Genomic DNA, 12,676 nt, shown 5'->3' on the forward strand with positions numbered 1-12,676 from the left:
GTATGCAGGCAGTTCGGGGAGGATACCACTGAGTGCCAATTCCAATTATTCACTCCCAACCCCTGGGAGTCATTTGGTACCGGTCCATGAGAGTTGAGGCTCGGGTGTGAAATTTATGGTTTTCAGGGTTTTTATCGATAACTCGGTTTCCCTGGGTCTTTTCCCGTGTTGTAGTTGTGTGTCTTATTTTGAAAGAAATATTTACGTGTTATCATAGCGACCAGAGAACATTAAGGGGGAGAGGGGGAGGATGTTACTCTCAATGTTGTTGGTGCATTTCAGGAGGACGCTGCTAATAAAGTTACACAATTACACAGTGAATTTGCATTTATTATTATATTTACATAATACCACAGTTTTTATCTTGGTCGTATCTTTTTATTTTGTCGTATTTATCCGTGACACCTTACAGGCCGGTCCGTGAAAATGTTGTCTGACATTAAACCACTCCGTGGCGTAAAAAAGGTTGGGAACCGCTGCAATAGAGCACTTCTGGGACGTTACATTTTGGTCCATCTGATGCCACCAGTTTACACCTCAGACTATCCAGAAGCTTGTTGATGTGCTGGTTCAGAGCTGGGAGGAGATTCCCCAGAACACCATCCATCATCTTATTTGGAAAATGTCCCAACATCGTCAGGCATGCATACAACCACCAGCCTGCTGCATCATTTTTTCATTTTGATTTTCAGGGTGTCTTTGAATTCAGTCCTCTGTACGTTGATAATTTTTATTTCCATGAAATGATGTAGAATCATTTTGTTCCTCCCGCATTACTCAATCCATATCAGTAGAGATATCAAGGATGATTTATTTTCCACACTAGTTTCTGATGTACTTTGCCATTCAATTTATTATACGAATCAGGATTATGCAATATTTAAACAGATTGTTCGCTTATTTTTTCATGAACATCTAGCTTTCCAGAGAAATACTTTTAAAATCAGTTTTCAGGGGATCTTGTAACTGAATAAGAACTTTAATTACAGCCAACAGAAGGAACAGAAATCTTCTAATTGCTTTTCCAGTTAATCTAAGCATAGATATAATATGTAGAAACACATATACTTAAGGAATTTCAAAGTTTCTTAGTTTATAAAAGCTCAAAAGCCTGAATTCACTCTTACCACCAAAGAACAGTTGACTTTCTGCGGTGATGGGAAATGAGGGAGCAGCATGAGCAATGCCCCCTTCTCCTTTATCCACAGAGATTGTCAAGCGACCGCGTCTGGCTGTAAAATCCACTGCATGCCATTGACCATCATTTAGAGCAGCACCTGAGAAAACAGCAGGCGACAACCCTAATGATATTTTATTTCTTTTTATTTTAAAAACAGTATTAAAAACATAAATCAGTAAGGGGTTGACACATGAAAGGTTAGGATTTCATTGTGCAGGTTTATACACTGACCTGCGCTGAGCTCTAGCACCACTGAGCCACTTTTATGGATCATCAGTCGGAGTCTGGCATCACTCAGATATAACCAGACCATGCCCTCTTGTTGAGGAAGGCTAAAGGTGAACAGAAGCCCTCCCTTGTTCCACGTCCTGAACTGGAATCCGACAGACACACCACCCGGCGAGGACGCTGTAGTCCCGGGCAACTGGAGGAAGCTCTGTGGCCCGGGGAACGTCAAAGCAACGGAAACTGGCTCAGCACAAGAAAAGGTCACATTGCCCTGAGAGAGAAACATGAAGAGTGGAGAGTGGGGAAGTGGGAAGAAAAAAAATGATTACTGGTGAGATAAAACAACATAAAACATGAATATTAATCAGCTGCTGAGGGCGTGTCGCTGTGACCTTGTGGCGCAGCGATCTCATCAGCAAGTCTCCTTGAATATAGCAATATAGCAATGGCTCCTAACTAAAAACAGCAATGTCACCCATCACAGAGCTGTACAGGGAGGTAGATATGCATATGAACAGTGCTATACAGGCATTTCCACTGCGGCCCATTGTTTTGAGTAGTGGCAATGACACTAGGTCCATTGCTAAGGCTGTAGCAGTTATATATTACAGCCCCTGCTCTCTTCTGGGAATATCAGCCTGCTATCTTTATAATGCTCTGGAAACACAGATGACATCTAAAAGCCCTTTGTAGAGCTGTTAAAGTGATATATGAAAGTATACGGTGGAGAAAGCTTCACCACTGCAAAATAAAAAGTAAAAAGTGGGCTATAAAATTCCCCAAAAGCCATTTACTAACACATATGCACAACCAAAATACTCCACATTACTGTTGCCGTGCCTTTAAGAAAGGCTAAAAGTGCTCTCTTTATCAAGACAGACTAGAACAGTGTTAATACTCTATTACTATGAGATGTATGGAGCTCTTGTAAAACAGCCTCTATTAGACCTTCAGCCATGCATGTGAATCTCTGAACCATTTTTACCAAGACGTTTTGCTTCTCTGCTCTCTCATCCTAAACTGTAATGAGAAACCATTTGTTACAAAATGGTTCAGAGTTGCTCTCCACTGAGTTCGCTACACTTATTGTCATTGGAGAAATGTTTTTTTTTTCTTTTTCTAATGATAAAGGCGAGGAAGGGCTTACTAGAAATTTAACCACCATCAAGGCTCCTCTGTCTTCTCATCGCTCAGTCTCCTCGTTAGGAGCTCATTAGCATCATTAACCAGCTAGCAGCGCCGCTGCCGGCATCCACATAATTTCCCAGTGGTGCTCTGAGGATGTGAACATGTATGAACACACCTGCACGTACAAACACATTCATATACTCTCGAGGCTAACCTGTCGTTATTTATGCACGCGGAGGATTGGTGAGTGCTGGATAAGCAGCAGAGGAATCTGCCTCGTGCTGTTTGTAGGGATTTCTTAATAATACTAATAATCAAGTCACTAAAAGAAAAAAAAACTGAGTCACGAGTCTGCAGTTTATACTCTCAGATATAAAACCCACAGAGCCTGGGGAGTTTGAGGAGCTAAACATCAAAGCACAAAATCAGTTGTTATCACACGATATATATATATATATATATCAACCCTCTCGATGCACTGATCAATAAATTATCAGAGTGTGTAAAGGATGGATTAAGCTTTAAGAAAATAGAACATGTCTAAAGATAAATATAAGGAAAGCTGTACAGCTCACACATGGGTCATTCTGCAAAGCATTTACCCCCTAAAAGTCTATTTTCTTTGCTAATTGTGGTCTATTGACTTCACCTCACTGAAAATTTCAGTCAGAACACTGTTTCCCAATAATCTTTCATCTATTGGGAAATAGATGAAAGATTAGTCCATTTTTTTTTCCAGATTCTTGAGATACTCAGGAAACCTCAACCAAATCTTCAACAGGTATCAGGTTACTCTGCTAACTGTACACACTAATAATTGTTTCATAATGCTTATGTCTTTAGAATAAATTTATTTTTCTTCCAATTGATTACGACTCCTGAAGAAGAAGCACAATTAAAAACATCCATAAGTCATGTTTAGCTTTTCCTACTCTCAACTAATTTAAACTTCTCAGCCAACAAATTGTTACAGTTATCTTATCTAAACCATTAGATGTAACACCACCCTCTCCTTTGCTAATAGTCTGCTCAGCTATTAGCCCTGCGTGTTGCAGATATTTTATGCTGTAATGTTGTATCTCTTTCTATTTTAGGAAGGCAAGAATCAACACAGTTTTGCAAGATACCCAGCTTAAACCATGAGTAGCCAGGTTTTTTTTTTACATTTATTTAAGTAGAGGAAGATGTCTACTTAATAGACATATATATATATATATATATATATATATATATATATATATATATATATATATATATATATATATATATATATATACACACACACATATATATATACACACATATATATATACACACATATATATATACACACATATATATATACACATATACATATACATACATATATATATACACATATACATATATATATATATATATATACACGTGTGTGTGTGTGTGTGTGTGTGTTAATAAAAGTAATATAATCAGTACAACAAGACAAGAATAGATGGTGCGGTAACAAAATGTAAATAAATAAAAAGGCAGCTTAATGAAATGCAAAAGACTAAAAGAATCCAAACATTTATGATAATGCCAGTAAAGGCATTATGTTACTGATGCAAAGAGGCGAACTGTTTGAGAGCCTGGAGTCACAGCATATAAGTGCTTTCTTGAAAACAGAAAAATGGGTGTTCTTGGTATCATGTACTTACCCTGACAGTAACTTGGTGGTCACTATTCTTAGCCAGCTCTATCAAGTTGAAGCCATTGTACAGCAGGTTTTCTATGCAGCCATGGAGGTCCTTACTGGAGGCGTCTGGCTTCTGCGATCGAAGGCTATGGACAGCTCCTAAACTCAACTATGTAGAGATCACAATGAAAAAAATATTGTATATTTTCTGTGCACATTTATATAAACACGCCACTGGTCAGTTTTATATCAGTGTGTTTTAGCACACCTGTTCGATGGCCCAGCGACTGAACTCTGCCGGGAGCTGCACTCTCTCCGTGTTTTTGTCCACAGTCAGGTTGAGGTGAGCACTTTTTTGCTCCAGTACTACATGGTGCCAATGCTGATCATCCAACAGGCTGCCAAGGGAGGTGAGATGCAGTGGTTCAGGGGAAGTCTTACCTGAAAGAGAAAGCGGGAGACAGAAAAGATGGGTGAATAAAGAATAACAAGAGAAATGGTGAAGAATGCAAAAGGAAAGACAAAAGAAGAAAGTGTTGGAAAAATACATTTAGGATAAAAAGGAGAAGGAATGGGGCAAAGGGAGAAGTGGATACAGAAGGTGAAGAAGGTAAAAATCAGCTAGAGGTAGAAGAGAGGTGGGGTTGGTCATGGAAGAAAAACAAAGAAGACTGATGGATGGCACGGAAAGAATAAGAGGTGGTGGAGGATAAAGCAGGCAGAGACAAATAGATCGTTATTGAAAACTACTCAGAGTGAAACTGAAATTACAAAGACCGACTTTGTTTTTTAATCCACACACCAAAACTGTTTTATTTGTAAGAAACAAGAAAAAAAGAAACACTGTACATCAAATTGGTCACTATAAAATGGAAAAGAAGTGAAGCGCTCATCAAATGATTTCACTTATGTCATTAGGATTATTCAGTTTTCTGGTGGCTTTTAGCACTTTTTCTATTTTTACCTGATTTGACAGCGACTTTTGTTATATGACCTGTTAGCTTGCATGGTTGTCGATATCTGACCCACTATTCTGGGGAACAACAACAATCAGACTTTATACTGCATCTAAATATTTCATTTTTCTCTGAATCCCACAGCGAGGATCACTGAGAGGTCACCCTTGGTCATCTCATTAGCAACAACTAGATATAACTGCACGCTAACACTGAAAAACAAAGCCAAATATGTCCTAATGCCTAATCTGGGGGGGAAAAACTGGAGAAGACACATGGCAAGACACCATTAAAGATAGATGAGCACCAGCCGGTCCTAATAAGTGGATCCATCTCTATTCCCCCCCTAGGGATGTGAAAGAAACTGTGTTTCTGCTTACAGGGGGAACTGGAGAGAGCAGAATACTGTCAGTCATTAAAAATGTATTAGATATTCTTAAGGGAAAAGCAATTTCAACTTCAGAGAAAGAAACAGACCACTTGGAAGCTGATGGACAAATATCTTTGATATTTCACTTCGGTCTGCGAGAATATATACAACCTAGTGAGAAATCAAAGGAAAACCCTGAACTGTTCATGCTTACAGGTAGAGATCATGCACGAGTTGTTTGGATCAACTCATCTTAAGGTGCCTACGCTCACCTTTCCCTTCAGTCAGTTTATTGTCCTTGTAATTGTTTGTCTGGTCCTCTTCAGCTTTACCTCTGCTGAATCTGTCTCGCCTAAATACAACTAGCCAGATTTGTGAGTTTGTAATAAAACAAGTATTCCAGCAGTTCCCAGTATCTCCTTGTGTTTTTCCTAATGTTCTTACCAATGTCCTAATTTATGGTGTGGGCTTAACCCCTTGTTGGAAGTGTTTTCTTCCTCTGGCTGCCTTTAAATGTAACTCCTACCTGGATTAAAGGATTTGGATTTCTAAACTTACGCTACTTCCTGGTGCTCTACATTTACGCCCTTTCTTCTGTTTGTTGCAAGTTTAATACAAAGCTTAAAACTTCTGATGTTAACACCTTACTGAGCTTTGAGCTTTCTTTTGTTTTTTAACTTGAGTTCGTCACGTTTTCATATTCTTACATCAGGTGGAGTGAAGACAAACAATTTTATTATTTTATCAGAGAAAATTAAACTAATGATACAGAGGAAGTCTCTCCTGTCAACACAGTTATTGTGATGACTTATTTGATTAGAGTCTGGATGAACAGAAAGAGACACTGCAATCAATACGAGAGGAAAGATGAGAATCTCTTTATGGGCTTTGATTAATGGAAAAATTACTGTGTTGTAGGAGGTAGAGAAGAGGGCCTTACTGGATGGATGTTTCATTAGATGGATGATTTGATTACTGCATGAATGATGGGAAAGAGAAAGCAGGAATCAATATCAGAGATCAGAGGCCAAAACAGAGAATTGCTTTACTAATATTAATAAATAGAGCCATCTCTTTCCATCTCTTCATCAATCTTTCCTCGTGTGTTTTCTGTCTTTCGTATTCTCCAATCGTTTTTGGCTGTGAAATCATTGCCTCTGAGGGAGGAAACTTTTCCAGTTTTGAGGACCTAGTGTTACAAAATTTGAGACTGTCTCAGCTTTTTTGTCATCACAGTCCTCTGTTAGACATAGCTGTTAATTAAACAAGTAGTTTAATTAACAGCTATTTATTTAATCAGCAATGCAGTCAGTTTAACTCAGTATGTTAGATATAAATGATATAATTATGCTGAGCCGTAGAAGAGCTGCAATCAAGAGGTTCCAACAAACATGACAATGAAAAGGAAAACTTGTAAATATTTACAACCTTCCCTTCAAGGTCATCTTCATGTGCACCTCTTCACTACTGTCACTGTGCCTGATATCTTTTAGGTCACTCTGGAAGTCCCACTATAACCAGTTGTGTTGTGGTCCTGAGTCTTTGACCCAGCATTTTATGTTTTTGAGTTGCGTTTGTCGTTGTTTAAGCTTGTAGCTGCTTACTGTTCAGTTGTCGCTTTTGTGTATTTTTTAAAATGTATCCTCCATTACAGGCATTTTTGTTTGTGCTCTTAGTTTAGTCTTTAAGTGCCTCCCCACGTTTTGTCAAGTCTCTGTCTGTTATGTTTCCCTGTTAAGTTATTTCTTGTTTTATTTGGGTAACATTTGTCTTGTGTGTTCTATGTTCAGCTTTACTTCGCTTGTCTCATTATCCCTGAGTTACACCTGCCATATTTCCCACCTGTTTTTTCCTTAGCCTCATTATCATTTGTCCCTTTGTCCTGTCTCATATCTTCCCAACCTTTGGGATTATTTATCCCAGAAATGTGTTTCTTTGCATTTCTGTAAAAAGTCGAGCAATAAGCTGCATTTGGGTCCACTCCCTGCCTACCACACAGCTGAACCTTGACTACTTGAACTTGTGCATCTTTGCTGGACCCTGCAGTGGATGAAAACTCCAGCCTACTCATTTAGTTAGGTAAAAAGATGAAGTCAGAGCCACGATGGCATGTGCTATCATGGAGGTCAGTTGTGCTGAATGTTGTCAAATGCCTTACTGTAGAACCTTATGTTGACAGTATGACACTGGGGGACAATTTCAATGTGTACAATCTTGTGAATGTCACAAAAAATGACAAACATGCTCCAGGTTATCTCCCCCAACTGATGTGTGGCTTTGGGCTTAGACACTGTGCACTTCTCCTCTGACAATTTCTGGTTGCTGACAGGGTTGTAGCCAAAGCCCCGGCTCTCATTACCAGTGATGATACTTATTAAGGTGACTTCTGAGTCAGTTTGACATATAAGCTGATATTTGCTCTCAACAGGTTTGAATTCTGCATTCATATTGTAGCACAGTGGTGCAGTGGACTGCTGCCTCACATATTCATATTCAAAAGTCCTGATCGGTTGGGGCTGAATTAGAATCTTGTCCAGGCTTTCCATGGTGTAACCTGTGTTAAGATTCAGTATTGAGGAAGGGTACAAGAGGTGACCGAAGAATAACCACACCGATCCGGCCGGGTAAAGTCAAACGATGATTTTAATGAATACACGCGTGGGAAGAGAACTCTGTACGCAGACAGGAAGTAGTCTTCGACTTAATCAAAGCATGAACAGATATTTTATAGCATCAGGGTTTATTTACTGACGCCCCTTCATACGTCACAGATATATTTTATACATAGATCAGATCAACATCATGACTTTTCACCTAGAAAATCATCTTCTATTTTCATGGCTAGCCCTTCCTGTCTACCTTTCAGTTCTTGTCTTGTTCCTCTTTCTTGCCGAGACACCAAGAAACGGTTCCTCTTTTACCAAGACAATTTTGCAGTTACAGCCAAACATAACTAACCTCTCCTCTAAATAAATCTAATTTAAAGTGTGTGTGTGTGTGTGTGTGTTGACCTCACATGCTCTTTGTGTCACCTCTTACACTTCTGACCTTTTACCAGACCAGAAGCTCACTGAGACTATGTGTATGTCTTCTACTAAATAAATGTTTTAATCAAGAACCTCTACTAAAACCTTAATATAAAATGATAAAGCTATCTGTTACATTGTTAAAACCTCGTCTTAGCCTGCGGCTCAAAATAACTTCCTGCTTCTTTCTGCATACAACTTCCTGTCAGCCTGCAACTCAGTCTTTCTGAAAGAGACACTGTCTAAACCTTGGAATGCAATATCCATGCTGCAAATTATATTATTAATGCAATAACAATTATTTAACAATAGCAGTAAAATAATTTCCCTCCTCGACACTCCCCCTTTTGACCTCTGGAAAACCAGAGGTCACAATACATTGTGTCCTCACGCAGACCCTTCTCTGGTGGTCTCGAACCTCGAGATCTCCAGGATCCTCGCCCCTCCTGTGGTCGCCGAGATCTTCTGCAAAGGAAGCAAAACACCTTTCCTGCATCTCCCTAACTTATCCTATCTGGGACTCTTTAATCAAAAGCCTGATCCTAATTATCTTCTTAACTTATTGACTTGTATTTATGTATACTCTTCAACGTTACTCATCACTTTAAAATTCTTTTAAGCGCTGGTTTCACGTCCAGTTGCTCGCTCTACTTTCCCTTATCTGATCATCAACCTCCTGTGCACAAGTTGTCGCTGCTGCAAGTTAATCTACTCCAAAAGAAAACAACCACTTTAATCAATTAAGTTTAAGCATATAAGCAATTACTCCTGTATACATTTCATCATAGCTAAATGCTGCCTTGAAACAACTCCTATGTGTTAACACTAACTTCATTTTAAAACCTCACATTTCCTATGTTATCACCTGTTTTGGTATAACCTTTTTATTTCATTTTGCTCCCTTAATGTAACAATACCTTCTAATTCTAATGTATCAGACTTAACCAAAATATATGCTTTCCTTCCTCTTTGGTCCTTCTTTAAGTTCAGTTAAAAGCTAAATGAATTTAGGGCCTTTTGCCTGGAATCAATACTGTCATGTGTGTTTCTTAACTCTGTGTCTGTAAGCGTGTGCAATCCTTCATGAACTCATATTATCCTCACAGTAGATTGGCTAATCATAGCGCTAGCCAAAGGCTCATGACCCTCCAGAGACAAATTTGAGCCACAACTCCTTTTAAAGCACAAAATGCAATATGTATAAAATAGTTATAACTGCACCTGAAATACAAAGTTAACATCATCATAAACATCTTATGGTCATCAAAGCAATGGGCAGGGCTGCGACCCAATTTAGCCCTGTCTGCACAAATTTTAGCCAACTTGTTTTTCAAATTTAGGTTCATCCTCTCTACCTCTTGCAAATCTTTATTCTTGAAGTGAGTACCATTGTCTGATCTAATTCTCTTGGGAAACCCATGCCTTGGAATGTAATGATTAAGCACTTAATCACGCTTTTCGCGTCTTCACATTTGGTCGCCCATGCTTCGGGCCATCCAGTCAAAACATCCACACACACCAACAAATACCTCACCCCACCTGGGCCTGTATCAATCATGTCGGTATAATCAATCACGACCTCTTCTCCTGGCCTTCCTGGCATGAGAACCTTACCAGCTTCAGGTTTTACTGCTGGCTTTGGGTTGTGTGCCCCACAAATTAGGCACGTTCTGGCCTTTTCCAGTATCATCCTTCTCAAATCAGGATGCCACCATCGGCACAAATTTCTCTCCATCTGTTTCACTCCCACGTGACCAAGCCCGTGAGCCTCATTCACCTTTTGTTCCGCCATTTTGGCCGTTAAAGCGGGACGCCCATCTGGCCCCCTCCACAAACCGCCATCTTGCCAGGCTCCTTTGTTTTCCCACACCCCCTTTTCCTCTGGGGATGTCTCCTCCTGAGCCTGTCTAACTTCTCCCATGCTGCTAGTGCTACCCTCCTCTTCTGGGGTTACCTGCACCAGTTGTCTCTGTCCTTTGTAGCCCGCTGCTTCCTTTGCGGCTTCGTCAGCTTTCTGATTTCCTCTTGCCACCATACTGTCTGCTTGTGAGTGGCCTTTGCATTTTATAATACTTACCTCGTCTGGGTCCTCCAGGGCCTTTTTGTGACAGATGGGTGCATTAGTGGCCGTTCTGAACCCGGCTCTCTTCCACTGAGCCAGTTCCACATGAGCTGCTCCAAACGCATATGCTGAGTCAGTGTAGATGTTCACTCTCATGTTTTTAGCCAACCTCAGGGCTCGAGTTAGGGCTATCACTTCAGCTCTCTGGGCCGACTGTTGTCCCTCGATTTTTCCTTCAACCTGGGCTTTCTTAATACAGTCATGTGGTTCTCCTGACCCCATTAGGTCTGCCATATTTATTCCTTCATGTGTGAATATCAGATTTGGCGCCTCTAAAATTTTGCTGAACCTTTGTTGCGTCAGTGGAGTCATTGTGAATGCCTGTGAGTTCACATAGGCCACTACACTGTGTGTAGTAAGCACTTTCAGTGGGTGTTCCCTCACTATATGTGCTGTTTTCTGAATTATCTTTGCTACTCCTGCTGCGTGTTGTGTGCATGTGGGATGCCTTACTTCTGTTGAATTTAATCTTATGCTGACATACATAAGTACATCCCTACCTCCCCCTTTTTTCTGAAACAACACACCATTCACAACTCCCTTTGTTTCTGAAACATCAAGATAAAATGCCTCATCATAGTTAGGTGTGGCCAGATCTGTGGCTCTTGACAAATCCTATTTTAGTGAAATGGACGCTGTCTCTGTGTCCGGCGTCCAAGGCAATTCAGCCTTCAGATTTCGAACACCAACTTTCTTGATCAAGTCCCTTAAAGGGGCCGTTTTACCCGCATAGTTCGGAATGAACTGCCTGCTGTAACCTGTCAAGCCAAGAAAGGAAAGCAACTCCTTCACAGTTCTTGGTTTTGGATGTGTCAGAATTTGGTCTCTGTGTGTGTTCATTAACCCCACTGATCTGTGTACGATCACCCGGCCCAGGAATGTTACCTCTGGCCGGACCAACTGCAGTTTTTCTTTGCTCACTTTGAAGCCACACTCCGCCAATCTGTTCAACACCACGAGCGATGCTGCCGTACAGGCCGCTGCTGACGGGGCTGCAATAAGAAGATCATCAACATACTGTATTAATTTACAGCCCCCTGGCAGTTGACATGGGGACAATGCCTCTTTCAACACCTGATTAAAAATTCCTGGTGAGAGTGCAAAGCCTTGTGGTAGGCGTGTGTACCTAAATTTGCGGCCTCTGTATGTGAATGAGAAAATGTCTCTGAGTGACTCGTGCAGTGGGAGACAAAAGAATGCATTCGCTAGGTCAATACATGTGAACCACTTTTGGTCTTCAGTTTTGTGCTTCTATTATGGTCTGTTAAATGGTATGTCATACTTCAGCCGGAACAGGACAGGCGAACAATTAGCTAGACCCACATCTGTGGGCCCTGCGGACCACAAAGTACCAGGCAATTTTGAGAGCTCAGCTACTGCATCAGGATGATCCATTCTTTCCCTGCCATGTATTCTGGAGATTTCTTTATGTTCTAAGATCACTGCATCGTTGGACAAACAAGTTATGCGATATATTTTACATTTTGGTGCATACCAGACGTTTGGAATTTGGGTGCCTTGCCAGCCTGCGTTGTCCAGCGCCCGCTTGACCATTGGTCCCAGATCTCTTGGCCCATGACCCTCGTGGACCGCCAATGTAATGTGAGGGGCTGAATCCTCTCCCACATTGTACCAAGGCAGTTGTTCATCAGTAAATTTCACAGCCGCGGCCACACCTTCTGGTCCAACATAAATGTTATGTGTTTGCACATTCCACGTCTGTCCCTCAAGATCAGACTGGAACTGTTCCCGATAGATATCGTTATCTTCCCTATCATAAAAGAGTGTAACGTGGAAAGGATCTCGCGGAGGGGAATAGACGGCCAGGCTCATTATCCAGGGTTTCCATAGCTGATAATGTCTCAAAATGCCTTCTTCCACTAGCCTCCCCCAGTAGATTTCGGCAGTGGGTTGTTCAGAGTTCTGGACTAGATATTGAGTCTTTGAAGGTGATCCCAGTTTCACAAGCAGGTCCCTGCCCATGAGATTTTCCAGGCACCTGTCAGGACACC

General features: G+C 40.8%; 2 protein-coding genes across 3 annotated transcripts in view; both read right to left on the minus strand.

The window, feature by feature from the left end:
* The window catches only part of LOC146687183 (contactin-associated protein-like 4), a 157,875-nt gene that overhangs the window by 63,855 nt on the left and 81,344 nt on the right, over nucleotides 1-12,676 (minus strand). For both annotated transcript variants that reach the window (XM_085440006.1, XM_085440007.1), the window contains exons 6-9: nucleotides 4,459-4,631; nucleotides 4,213-4,359; nucleotides 1,412-1,679; nucleotides 1,128-1,277 (exon numbers count right to left, since the gene is read on the minus strand). In XM_085440006.1, coding sequence (XP_085296132.1) covers nucleotides 1,128-1,277; nucleotides 1,412-1,679; nucleotides 4,213-4,359; nucleotides 4,459-4,631 — 738 coding nt within the window. The remainder of the gene's footprint in view (nucleotides 1-1,127; nucleotides 1,278-1,411; nucleotides 1,680-4,212; nucleotides 4,360-4,458; nucleotides 4,632-12,676) is intronic.
* On the minus strand, nucleotides 8,142-12,179 carry LOC146687189 (uncharacterized). The gene is made up of 2 exons (XM_085440008.1): nucleotides 12,160-12,179; nucleotides 8,142-11,656 (listed from the first exon to the last, which is right to left on the minus strand). The coding sequence occupies exon 2, from the start codon at nucleotides 11,148-11,150 to the stop codon at nucleotides 9,894-9,896; it is 1,257 nt and encodes a 418-aa protein (XP_085296134.1). The 5' UTR covers nucleotides 11,151-11,656; nucleotides 12,160-12,179; the 3' UTR covers nucleotides 8,142-9,893.

This window comes from Copadichromis virginalis, linkage group LG18 (assembly GCF_057382275.1).
Source record: "Copadichromis virginalis isolate Kocher_CV1m ecotype Utaka linkage group LG18, C_Virginalis_male_GT1.1, whole genome shotgun sequence".
Lineage (NCBI taxonomy): Eukaryota > Metazoa > Chordata > Actinopteri > Cichliformes > Cichlidae > Copadichromis > Copadichromis virginalis.